Source organism: Onychostoma macrolepis, chromosome 04, assembly GCF_012432095.1.
Source record: "Onychostoma macrolepis isolate SWU-2019 chromosome 04, ASM1243209v1, whole genome shotgun sequence".
In the NCBI taxonomy this organism is placed as follows: Eukaryota; Metazoa; Chordata; class Actinopteri; order Cypriniformes; family Cyprinidae; genus Onychostoma; species Onychostoma macrolepis.
The window spans coordinates 321,593-335,435 of NC_081158.1; the positions used below are offsets into that span (position 1 = coordinate 321,593).

The following is a 13,843-nucleotide window of genomic DNA, read 5'->3' on the forward strand; positions in this document are numbered from 1 at the left end:
AACACTGATGCTGTAATTTTCCTGTTTATTAAAGTGAAGCTGTTTTGAATTAATCTGTATTTTATAAAGTTCTATTGAAATAATGTGACTCTACTGTTTCATTGGAGGAACAAAAATAACCAAAAATTCTGGTTTTCCATACTTTTTTTTTTTTAACCACAATTTAAAAATGATAACGACAAACATTTAATGTTTCAATCTGAAAATTACACTGAATGAAAATTATGTAAAACTATGTAATAACATTAATAATCACATTAATAATACATGCAATTATTATCAAAACACAAAAAACAGAGTCACCAAAACACAATAATTTAATCTGAGAATCAGACTGATAAACATGCTGATCCTATCTTATCTGACTTATTGGAGGCAATTTTAATATTCAAATTTTAATCACATTTGCATTTTTTATTTCCTCAGAGAAAAGTTTCTTTGATAATTGAACATAAAATTGTATATAATAATATCATGTTTTTTCCCCAAATGTTTAGTTCAGTTACACAGATTAAATTATAATTTCTTTATTGATTTAAATGTATGCAAAATGCAGAATGTTTTAAAGCTGCTTCACAGCAATACAGTAAACAGTAATCTGCAATTGTTCATTTGCTTTAATTTCAGCTCTAAAGCAGCTACATCACTATAATTCATTCATTCATTCGTTCGTTACATTTATATAGCACTTTTCTGGGTACTCAAAGCGCTTTACATGAAAGGGGGAATCTCCTCAACCACCACCAGTGTGCAGCATCCACCAGCCATATTGCGCCAGAACACCCACCACACACCAGCTACAGGTGGAGAGGAGACAGAGTGATGAGGCCATGATGGTCAGAGGCCAATGGGGAAATTTGGCCAGGATGCCGAGGTCACACCTCTACTCTTTTCGAAGGACATCCTGGGATTTTTAATGACCACAGAGAGTCAGGACCTCGGTTTAACGTCTCATCCAAAGGACGGTGCTTTTTACAGTATAGTGTCCCTGTTAGGACCCACATAGACCACAGGGTGAGCACCCCCTGCTGACCTCACTAACACTATATTGTTAACACTTATATAAATATTTATATTTGTAGATTTGGTGCACTCCCTGAGAACCTCAACGATCAGAGTGGTTAGAATGGACTCGATGCACGACTACTTCCGCGTTTCGTGTCAGTTACTCCGCAACTTCCGGTGCTGCGGCGGAAGCAGTTTTTCTCTACCGTTTCAATGAGCGCTCTCAGCATGGCATTTTACACTCGCTGCTTGCAAGAACTTCCACGGATTACAGTGAACGATGTCAATCGAATTATAAGATTTAGCATCGGTCACTCCTTCAAGTAAAAAGGAGAAGGGTTTCAAATTGTATATTTCGAGCTATATCGACAACTTTGAAGGGACGTATTCTCAAGCTAACAAGCTAACGTTAGCTAGCTTCGTTTGTGACAATGCATACACTTATAGGATGTGTTTTGTTTACTTAACCTTTTTAAGATCTTCTGTTTTTATAATTTCGCTAATGATATTATGTTAATACGATCTGTATGACCCTTTAAAGCTATGTCATTTTTTTCAGTCTCTGAAAAGGATCAGGTGACAGGAGAGATCAGCGTGAGGGCGACTTGTTTCAGATCTACGAGGAAGACAGAGAAGCCATAGTTTGAGAGTAGGGAGACAAAACTAGAGAAATAAAGGATGGATTTATTGTTCATATTTTAAAATGTTTAAATTTTCTAAACTTTTTTTTTTTTTATTAAATTTCTATTTATACAGTAAGTTTAGAAATGCAGGCATAAGTCTATTCAGTAAATAAAGTTAGCACTTTAAAAGAAAGATACTGATTTTGAAAGAGAGTTTTATATATATAGATATATTTATTTATATAGATAAATAGATAGATAGATAGATAGATATTTGTTTCATTTGGGGCCATCCATTTACTATGTCATGGTTTAATTATCTTTACAGATTACATTAAAGGACTCCAAACCTGTCATACTGTCCCAGTGTAGCTGTTCCTGTGTTGCTGGCACAGCACGGTGCAACCATATTGTTGCACTATTGTACCAGACTGCACATTACTCTCAGCTTGGCATCAGTGCAGTTCCTCCAGTTCGCAGCTGTACTGAAACTGAGCAGAGCTGGCACAAACCACGAACAATGGTAAGTTTAAGTGAATTTTTCAGAACTTTTTAGAATAAATTATATTAAATGATTGCTTTCCTAACATCATTCCTGGAGGCACACAGACCTTGTTTTAAATTCAATTCATTGCTCTTTAAAAGACCTAAAACTTGTGTGTCAGATTAGTGAGATGTCCAAGACATGCACTGTTGGTGGGCCTCCAGGAACAAGTCTGGCAAACACTGGTTCATACTAAAGTGACTATTGGTATTCCTAGGGAGTCCGGCCAGGTCCTGTCAGTGGGATGGTGGTTATATCTGCACGACCTAAAGAAAGGAAACTCGCAGATGGCTTAAGGTGCACAGTGCAATCAGTTACTTACTTAATGTAGAAGTATAATATGGGATTGTTTAGGATTGTTTACTATATGGACAAAGAGAGAGTTCACAAAGTCATGGCATTTACTCGCTCTCATGTCATTCCAAACCCATATTACTTTTAACACAAAAACATATATTAGGCAGCATGACTGTTTCAGTCACTATTCACTTTCATTGCATCTTTTTTCTCCATACAATAAAGAATGGTAACTGAGTCTATAAAAATGTGCAACTTATTTTTCATACTATTTTTATTATTATTAGTTTTTACTAATTTTCATTTCAGGAGTACCTTGTGTAAAGGTGTTTCCAGCGACTTGCCTGACCTCTCAGTCCTGCAAGTGGCAGAGGTGTATAAGGACTTTACCAGCACTACAGCCCCTTTAGTCACCACAATGGGGATGTCCAGTGATGATTGGATGGTGGATTCTGCTTTCGGTAAAGTTCAGGCTGGGAGTGTTCTGTCATACCAACAGCCAGCAGCAACAACACGCAACGTTACTCCCCATCAAGATGCCCCACCACCACCACCTCTGCCTCTAGATGGTTACAACCTTGACCCATCTGTGTGCTTATTTGTACATAGCAAACATGAACTACTGCACATGAAGTCACTGGCAATAACTCTGGAAACGGCACACAAGATTCAGCATGCCACCAAAGACCAGAGTGCTTCGATGGATTGGCACTCCGTTAGAAAGCCACGAGTAACATCGTCACGATTTGGAGAGGTTTGCCATGTAAGGGGGCAGAGCTCTGCTGAACACTTGGCTGAAAGAATCCACAAGGGAACACAGCAGACATGAAGAGAGGCCTTGAACTGGAATCTGCAGCGGTGGAGGAATACTGTCTGTTGCGTGGAGTGAACTTCTACGCTTGTGGATTCTTAATTCACCCAGATGCACCTTGGCTTGGCTCCTCTCCTGATGGTATCGTTTACGACCCCACAGAGCACCAGGTTTTGACTGCCCTTACCTGAAGCTGCAGAATGGCACACCAGAGCTAAAACAACAGCATGCTTATTACTGGCAAGTGCAAGGTCAGATGCTGATCTCGGGATTGGACTGGTGTGATTTTGTGGTGTACGCACAGGATGACATGATGATCCAGCGCATCTACAAAGACTGCAGAATGTTTAAAACTATTAGAAAGAGGGCTGACCATTTCTTTTTTATTTCTACCTGCCAAGATCCTTTAAAATGTAAAAAAAAAAAAAAAAAAAAAGAAATTCAAGTTGATTTACATTTGTAAAAAAGTTATTTATTTACACATTTTCAGAAACACTGTATCAAAGTTATTTATATTTACATGTTTACAGAAATGCTGTATCAAAGTTATTTATTTACAGACACATTATTAAAATTGTTTACAATTAATCAACATATTTATATTCTCTACAAATAAATTCAAATTGTTCCGTCCCCTACAGCAAGTGTCTTGTCTAGTCTTTAATCCTTTGCCCATGCTTTTACCAAAGGGCCATTCTGGTAGTTCACAAGGAGGCAAGCAACAGTGTATAGCTGGTTGATGCTCCCTGTGATGGAAAGAGGGATGACTGTATCAAACAGCTTGTGATGTTTCACCCTGCGGATGAGACGCTCAACATGGACCCTCAGTCGAGCAATGGATTGGGTTTCCTTTACCTCACCAGCCGACATCTGTTCTCTTTTTGACAGGTAAGCAGGTCTGTAGACTTTGCATGGCACACAGTCGTCCACGAGAAAACCTTTGTCGACCATAATAGCCATGTTACGAGCCCTGGTCTAGGTCAGAGTGTAACATAAATGAAACAACCATGTTAACTTAATTTCTCTTTTTTTATTTTCTTTCCTTGCTCTCGTTCGTTTTCAAAGCAAGTGTACCTGTTTTTCGTTCTCATTGTATACAAAAGCAATACACAGAATCCAGAAGCAAAATCTCAGGGGTGAGCTAATGCCAAAATAATAAACAAACAAACTAACTTCCCCACAAATGTTCTACCTTCCCTACGAATCAAAATAAAAGAAACAAAACATACAATCCAATTCCCTATCTCCTTATCTGCCCAATAAACAGGAGAAAAGTAACAGCCAACCGGCCTACAAAAGAAACACGGCACTCACCCCTTACAGCTTCCCAAAACAGTTGAATAGTTTACAGACATGGCCAACAAGACATCAAGGTCCTAAAAGTAAGGCTCACACAGTGTCACAAGATATCACAAACACTAGGTTAAAACAGAAAACACTCTGTCACACCACATGTTCAACAGCTAGCACAGTACCACAACAACAGACATGAGCAATCAATAAAAGAAGCAGAGAGCCCCCTCCAGTGGATTGCCAGGGAATTTATAGTCCAGGTCTCTGCTCCGGTCCAACCACCAGCAGACTCCTATCATGTCCAGGACCAATCCTAAAACAGAAAGAGAGAACAGCAACAACGAAACCAACCTATAATGCATTACGTTGTGGACGTAACAGCCATGTCAGGTTTCAGCAGAGACACAATCCCAGACTGCTTGAGAAGCTCCTTGTCACTGATGGATCCTGCATACAGGGATGACACAAAGGTGACTGCGCCATGTGGTGCCATGCCAATTAACCCCTTGAAGGTGCAGTGGGATTTATAAGAGGAGAACACTTCACTTTGAAGCAGGAGAGAGGATGGAGTTTGGCACCGCAGCTCTGTGCAGTCGATCACCACTTGTGTGTCTGGATAGTCCTGGAACTCCTTTCGCATGTGAGCCTTGACCGCCTCCTCAGACATCCAGATGCGCACTGATCCAAGAACGGTATAAAGAAAATTTGCCCAGGTTTTTATAATTCGACTCCTAGTTGTAGCTGCCCTTGCTCTGGTCACACGAACCATGTTGTGAGATGCAGGTTCAATGAGTCTCCAGAACGCCATCAAGTGATTGTACATCACAAACCTACATAAGATGTGGGACATGTTTGAGATAATACACATCACAAAATGACCAACAGTTTTATCTTACTTTTAGACTGTATTGTAGCTTACTTGTATAGTATACGGGTTTAGTGACATGTAAATAAAATATCTACATGGACATACTGTATTAATCAAAGACCAGAAAATTATAATACAGCATCCTAATAATGATATAATATTATTTATAAGTTTTAAATCTTACCTAGTGTAGAACCGTATGTCATCGTCTGATGCAGCAAATCTGCCCAAGCAAAATCTGTGACGGACAGACAGTTCTTCCACCTGTTTCCTCAGTTGTTCCACTTCCTTTCGGAGATCTTCAGTCTGATCTAAAGAAAGATCGACAGCCGCAGGAACGGGAAATGATCAATAATCATGCTCCTCATGCTGGAGGTCCACAGGCACAGGATCTTCGTTCAGTGGAGGGGAAACTTCTCTCCTCTGCCATGCCCCGGTGCGCCTTGGTGCTGAAGTGGAGTAGTTGTTCCACTCAAACAAAGTGGGCACTGCACCTTTCTTCAGTAGCCGGCGTCCTGTGGGAGTCGATGGCTCGATCAAATCATCACTCTTGAAGTGACGACTGCAGACTCTTGTGTTAGGAGTGATATTAAAATCCTCACGTCGGATATAGTGAATCCATTTTTTACTTGTTTCCTTGTCCAAAGGGAAAGTATGGAAACTAACCACCGAATTAAACCTTGAGGATGTGTCACATAATGGGACACAGCAATACATAGACGTTGCACCTTCACGCCGAAGGCACTTGAAGCTTCTTGAACTCATTAATAAAATGTTGTATTTTAATATAATATACTAAAATGTTGTTACTACAGTTAATAAAATATATAATATAAAATAATTACTTGTAATCGCTAGATAATCGAAAATTTGACAAAGACCGCGCTATTACCACAGCTTGCTATCAGAGAACGCTAAACCGGAAGCTCGCCTACAACTGAGATTTTAGCGGAAACACGTAGGCGGTGGGCTGTGCATAGAGTCCATTGTTCACTACAAGACTAGTAATGGGCAATAACAAATAGCTAAAATAACCCCAGATAATAAACCACAAACATAAGTTTATAAATGTCTGCTTTCTTACAAAATGGTGTCTGATTCTTTAGGTTATTGGTCGCAGAGAAAGGCAGATAAAGCAACTCAAACGTGGTCTGAAGGACACTGGGGTCCTGCTTATGTTAAAGGAACGCCCTTCTCTCATCTCAGTGTTGTTCCAGAGAGCGGCTGACAAAATCATCCTGCCTGAAGTAATGGGTTATATTTGTGGTTTTAAAAACATAAGCAATCAATCACTAAATCTTCCCATCTTCTAAAAACTTAAGCATCTGTTTAGTTATTTCCTTTGTTGATAGATGGTTTTGGAAAGAGTTATATGGCCAGATTAGATTAGATTAGATTAGATTCAACTTTATTGTCATTACACAAGTACAGGTACAGGGCAACGAAATGCAGTTTAGGTCTAACCAGAAGTGCAATAGTAGCAAGTGCAGTATATACAATGGTTGAATAAGTGCAGGACAAGGATATGTACTGAGTATATGTATAAATATATATAGAAAGATGGTTATTAATATAAACAGAATTTACAGGTGAATATGTATAGTGAATAAATATACAGAATTTACAGGTGAATATGTATAGTGAATAAATATACAGAATTTACAGGTGAATATGTATAGTGAATAAATATACAGATGGCTATTACTATAGGCAGAATTTACAGGTGATATGTACTATCAATATAATATATATACAGATGACTGTTACTATAAACAAGGTGTAAAAGTGCAGTGGAAGTGATTGCGTATTACAATTAGACATACGGTGCAAAATATTAATGTAAGCATTGATAATGTAACAACAGTCGGCAGTGCAAATGAGCATAGTCCAATTTAGGTATGGTAGTGCAAGATACAAAAGTAAACAGTTGTTACTGTGATAAAAATTTACATTCAGTAGTGCAAATAAGGCAGATGTGAGGTAGGAGAGAAGAGTTAATAATATATGAGGAAGTGGATCAACGGGGGTTAGAGTTCAGTAAAGAGACAGCTCTGGGGAAGAAACTGTTCTTTAGTCTGCTGGTCCTGGTCCGGAGGCACCTGAAACGCCTGCCGGAGGGCAGGAGAGAAAACAGTCTGTGGGCTGGGTGAGAGGAGTCCTTAAAGATGCTGCGAGCTCGATGCAGACAGCGTTTCCTCTGGATGTGTTCGATGGCAGGTAGTGGAGTCCCTGTGATGCGCTGGGCAGTTTTCACCACCCGCTGCAGTGCCTTGCGCTCCGCAACAGAGCAGCTCCCATACCATACTGTGACACAGTTGGTCAGGATGCTTTCTATTGCGCAGCGATAGAAGTTCACCAGGATAGCTGAGGAGAGCTGATTCTTCCTCAGTGTCCTCAGAAAGAAGAGGCGCTGGTGAGCCTTCTTGACCAGGCTGGAGGTGTTGGTTTTCCACAACATGTCCGCCGAGATGTTGATCCCCAGGAACTTGAAACTGGAGACACGCTCAACAGCCATTCCATTGATGTGGATGGTGTCGTGTGCCTCTTGACTCCTTCCTGAAGTCCACGATGAGCTCCTTCGTTTTGGTGGTGTTGAGGAGCAGGTTATTTTCAGTGCACCATGTGGCCAGGTGCTGGATCTCCTCCCTATAGGCAGTCTCATCGTTGTTACTGATGAGGCCAATCACCGTGGTGTCGTCTGCAAACTTGACGATGGAATTAGATCCATACACAGGCTTGCAGTCGGAGGTGAAGAGGGAGTAGAGAAACGGGCTTAGCACACAGCCCTGTGGTACACCAGTGTTAAGTGTGATGGATGTGGAGCAGGTGAATCCTGATCGAACATTCTGGGGTCTGTTGGTCAGGAAGTCCAAAATCCAGTTACACATTGAGGTATTGATGCCCAGGTCTCCAAGTTTGGCTATTAACTTGGTTGGGATGACAGTGTTGAATGCTGAGCTGAAGTCAACAAACAGCATACGTGCATAAGTGTTCTTATTGTCCAGGTGAGTGAGCACAGAGCGCAGTGCCATGGAAACTGCGTCCTCTGTGCTCCTATTGCTACGGTAGGCAAACTGGTGTGAGTCCAATGTGGATGGTAGAGAGTCTTTAGGTGTTCCAGGACCAGCCGCTCAAAGCACTTCATGACGATGGGTGTGAGTGCTACAGGGCGGTAGTCATTAGGGCACCTCGGACTAGAGTGTTTTGGCACTGGCACAATGGAAGTGCATTTAAAGCATGTTGGTACGACTGCTTGGGCAAGAGACAGGTTGAAAATGTCTGTAAAACCCCAGCGAGCTGCTCCGCACATGCCCTGAGAACACGACCAGGGATGTTGTCTGGTCCAGCAGCCTTGTGCGCGCTGATCCGCTCAGTTCCTTGCAGACATCTGTGGAGGAGAGTATGATTGGTGGGTGGTCATCTGAGGGATTGAGCTTGGTGGCAGTTTCTCTGTTGTCTCTTTCAAAGCGAGCATAAAAGTAATTTAGCTCGTTCAGGAAGTTGACATCAGTGGCTGCGGGGGTGGAGTGGGTGGGTTTGTAGTCACTGATGGCCTGAATGCCCTGCCACATGCGTCGAGGGTCAGAGTTGGAAAAGTGTCCCTCTATCTTTAGCTTGTAGCAGTGCTTGGCCTTTTTGATGCCCCTCTTCAGGTTTGCTCTGGATGTGCTGTAGGCTTGTGCATCTCCTGATCTGAAGGCAGTGTTGCGTGACTTCAACAGGAGTCGCACTTCCTTGTTCATCCAAGGCTTCTGATTTGGATATGTGGTGATCTGTTTCTGGGTTGTAACACTGTCAATGGTGATATTGATATGATCCAATACAGAGGAGGTGTAAGAGTCAATGTCTGTGTGAGCGCCACTGGTGGCTTGAGAAGCAAACATACTCCAGTCTGTGTGTAGAAACCTTTCCTGGAGTGTGGAATCTGCCCCCGCAGGCCACACCTTGATGGTCTTCACTGATGGCTTCACACGGTTGATGAGGGGTGCATATTTGGGGGTGAGGAACAAAGAAAGGTGATCTGACTGTCCCAGGTGGGGGAGGGGTGTCGCAACGTAAGCTCCAGCCATGTTTGTGTAAACATGGTCTAAGGTTTTGTTTCCTCTGGTGTGACAGGAAACATGCTGGTGAAACTTGGGTAGCACTGACTTTAAGTTTGAGTGATTAAAGTCACCTGCAACAATAAAAGCCGCTTCGGGTGATCAGTCTGTTGTTTACTGATGGCTGCGTGAAGTTCTTTCATAGCAAGCTTGGCATCAGCATCCGGGGAATATAGGCTGCAGTTATAATGGTGGAAGTGAACTCCGCGGTAGATAAACGGTCTACATTTAACCATGAGAAACTCAAGGTTAGCTGAACAATGACTCCCAACAATAGCAGAGTTTGTGCACCAAGCTTTGTTAATGTAAATGCACAATCCACCACCTCTGGTCTTACCGGAGCCATCTAATGTTCTATCCGCCCGAGTGTGTGGCGTCCGCTAGCTCAATAGCGGTGTCCGTATTCCGCTGTTTAACCAGGTTTCCGTGAAGATTAGGACGTTACAGTTCAAAAGTTTCTTGCTGTGTGTGATGCTGAGTCGAATCTCCTCCATTTTGTTCACTAGCGACCGTACATTGGCAAGGAAAATGCTGGGTAAAGAGAGCCAGTGTGGTGTTAGCCTTAGCTTAGCTCTTAGTCCTCCGCGCTTCCCCCGCCTTTGTTTACGATCTCGACGCCGCCTGCGAGCACTTCCGCCCGGCCGGGTAGGGTGCATAGCCTCGGTGTCCTAGCGATCTCAGGAAGGAGTCAAGATTGTCCATAAAAGTGTCGGAAATTGCAAACCGATATCCAAAAGCTCACAACGGGTGTACGATGTAAAGGCACAACTGTTCTGCACGAACAGGCCCGAGATGAGTAAGAAAAATACCGCAAAATTGCAAAATCTGGAGAGACCCAGAGCCTCGCGATGTACTCGCGCCGCCATCTTGGATCATCATCTCATCATCTCATGAGGATGTTCACGAGGTTCCTCTGGAATTGAAATGCCAGATGTCATCGTACCTCAGGAAGTACATTGAAAATGGTAATTTACAGTCTTGTCACCACACATAAATATATAAAAATGTATTCAAACATTTAGATGTCAAATATATTTTTTTCTGTCTTTTTGCAAAACATTCTGTTGCAGCTGAAATACCATGAACAAAAATCAGCAGTCTATGGTTTTACTACCACATCAAACTTTAAAAAAAAACAAAAAAACCTATCGGTGCATCCCTATATGAAACACTATGTTATTCTCACAATGTCCTTGTAAAATAAGATATATCAAATGGGTAACTGACCTGTTACAGTGCATACTCACCAGAGAAAATAATTTTCTTTTCTCCTAGTCCTGCTCTTTCCAGTTGAAATTTTTCAGGCACCTTTGGTATTTCTGACTCTTTCCGCCTGGCTAGGCAAAAAAATCTGTGTGTGTATGACACACTTTTTCTTCATTCTAGGAGTTTGGGATGGAGTGAAATGCCCAGTTCTTCTTAGTTGATTAACTGACTGACGAGGGTAAGGCGAAAATAATCGATTCACTTCACCTAGAAATGTCAACATTTAAGGCAGTTCTGAAATGCCAATGCCTTAAATATAAACAAATAATTATTAGCTTTTGTCCCTTATATCACCTATTACATAGGCGACCTGTGCTGGTAGGTCACGTGATAATGACAACATGGCAAATGTAGTACCACAAAACTAGTGCTGTGTTCAAAATGCCATACTATCATTCTACTCTTACTTTTTCTGCAGTATCCAGTATGAATACTGTGCATAGTATGCAAATTTTCTGTATGCAGAAAAATATTTGCCAGAATCTACTAAATATAACTCAAGTAACACTGAAATCAGTACATAAGTTATGTCTGGAATGGCATACCACCCATGATCTATTATATAGATTATATATTATTACATTACATATAGATCAGTGCATACTATCATACAACTCCTTGCAGTATGCAAAGTTTATACTGTATAATGTTTTAGAGACTTGATGTCGGGAGGGGGGATGGGGCCTATTATCGGACGCAGTCCTCAGTGAACCGTCTGTGGGAGGCGCATCGCAACATCGCTGCACAATTTCTATTTGTCGCCGATTATTTCATACACTCAATCAATACACTATTACTAACTATAAAGTTCAAACAGCTTTTTTTGGAAACAAAAAAAACATTTATTTCGGAAACATGACGATTGATTTTACCTCAGATATTAAGGGGACTGAAGCGATAACAACAAGGCTGACTGAGATTAGACTCGCCTTGTACCCCACCAAATGCCCGTTGATCTGGAGCACATTCAGCCGTAGGTTGTTGGGGAGGTCCGGTTGTCAATAATGATGAACTGTGCTCCAGGGCCTCGGTAGCGTCCCTTAAAAGTTGTGTAATTAAATTCCTGTCCATTTTGTATGAAAAAACTCAAAAGAAGTTACTCAACAGTGGATGAGGTACCCAGTTCCGCCTTAAAGCTCCGCCCACGCTAGTTGATTGGCACTCTTCATTTGCATTTGATTTATCAATGGCCGTTTTCGGTTTCCGTTTGAGCAAAAATCTGAGCATTTGATTTGTCATTTGCGGTGTTGGTTTGAGCATTTGATTTATCATTTAATTATGACAGGTTTATACTGAGTTGATCATGAAAATTATATATCAAATACAAATGATTTTTTATTTGTTTTTTGACACAGTTTGTGCTTTGCCGAATGAGGAAATGAAATCACATTTGATTTCGCATTTGAGAAGCCATTTTGATAGTTTGATTTATTATTTGATAGTTTGAGCATTTGATTGAGAGTTTGATATATTATCTGAGCTTTTTAGGCATTTGAATTTTCATTTTCATTTAATCCATAAAATACAAACGGTCATGTGTTTGTTTAAATTTTCTCTAAAGATTCCCACGCTTTTTTTTTCTTTTTTATTATCATTTGTATGGGTGCTTGACTAGACGTGTAAAGGACGTCAGTGGACGTCTATTCACAACCTCTTAAAAACTACTTGGGGAACTGAAATTAATTTTTGCAGTATTAACCAAGGTGTAAGCACAATTGTTTTTGCATATTTCATAAGGATTTCATAGAGGGTCATGATGGACTATAAATGCACGTGTGCACCTACTGGACGTCGTCTCACAACTGAATCACAGCAGGGTATATATTGAACTACACGTAGCTAAAAGTCAAAGTAACAATTATACATGCAACCCCAGAGAACTATAGACATGTACAAACGTATCTGAATGCATTTTTAGGAAATATTCTGTGTTACATATTTTTACATATGTCGTCCTACCGCGACTATTTCTGGCCAGGGACACGACGTTGCTGTCAGACCAATGTTTGCTGGGAGATCACAGATTTAATTCACGAGTTCAAGTTGAATGAATGAATTTGACAATGCATTATGGTTATACAATAAATTAAAACAAGGAATCAGTTGTAGAACCAGATGTGAAACCAGCAGCTGTAATGAATCACAGCACTTTGGAAGGTGTTATTCTTTTTTCCACCACAAGATGGCCACAGCATGAACCGTTTTAAAACGCTTGGAGTAATGAACCTTTTTCCGCTTCATTGGTTCAGAACGCTTCACTTCGCCATCACTAGAAAATACAGAAATAATCAAATATACACGTAAAATTAAACGGAGTATAAAAGTATAAAAGTGATTTTTAAAGCAAAGATTAAATTAGATTAATAAGAGCTCATTAGAAACCCATCTCTCCCATGCACAGACTGTGCAGGAAGGGAAGAGGAGGTGCAAAGACAGGAAATTAAGGCTAATGCTGCTGTCAGAAATTTAAAGGGGAAGGTGCACACAGACAGGCACATCAGGTATACATTGTGAACATTTTTGTGTAATTCTACATATGAAATAAACATTACTTTCCATACCCGTTACACATATTTGTTCATTGGAGACTTAAGAGCAGAATACTTCATTTAGATTTTAGGGGAAAATGTATCTTTACTTTTTCTGAAGTGTAAACTCGAATTTAAACCATTGGGGTAAGATGACCCTCTAAAACTGGGGGGAAAGGGTTGACTCCGATAGTCTTGAGGGCAGCACAATATAGCGCTGTTGTGCTTCGGGCGGCACAAGTTTGAGTCCCGGCTCGTGGTCCTTCCCAATCCTGTGCCCCGTCTTTCTCCCACTTTGTTTCCTGTTAATATATAATGTCCTATTCTAATGAAAGCCAAAAATGCCAAAATGAAAAATCTTTAAAAATCTTAAAAAAAATAAATAAATAAAATCAGCTTACTAGAAAATGTTAAAGAGTTAAAGAGTGAGTGAGAATGATTTGGAAATGTTTGTAAGCTTTAGGTCACCTCCACTTCAGGATGAAATTCATTTGGATATTCTATAACC

At 40.7% G+C, this 13,843-nt stretch overlaps 1 protein-coding gene across 2 annotated transcripts; it reads left to right on the forward strand.

Annotated features, from left to right (window-relative positions):
• The first annotated feature begins 1,493 nt into the window (after window positions 1-1,493).
• LOC131538702 (uncharacterized) lies at window positions 1,494-3,672 on the forward strand. Of its 2 annotated transcripts, XM_058772739.1 has the most exons (4): window positions 1,494-1,654; window positions 1,957-2,151; window positions 2,390-2,469; window positions 2,779-3,672. In XM_058772739.1, the coding sequence occupies exons 2-4, from the start codon at window positions 2,149-2,151 to the stop codon at window positions 3,296-3,298; spliced, it is 603 nt and encodes a 200-aa protein (XP_058628722.1). In that variant the 5' UTR covers window positions 1,494-1,654; window positions 1,957-2,148; the 3' UTR covers window positions 3,299-3,672. The 2 variants fall into 2 exon arrangements, with proteins under 2 accessions (XP_058628722.1, XP_058628723.1); XM_058772740.1 differs by lacking the exon at window positions 1,494-1,654 and having other exon boundaries at window positions 1,923-2,151.
• The last annotated feature ends 10,171 nt before the right edge of the window (window positions 3,673-13,843 follow it).

Coding starts and splice junctions, on each gene's coding strand:
- LOC131538702 (XM_058772739.1), top strand. Junction 2,470..2,778: donor AAACTCGCAGATGGCTTAAG/GTGCACAGTGCA, acceptor TTTTCATTTCAG/GAGTACCTTGTGTAAAGGTG.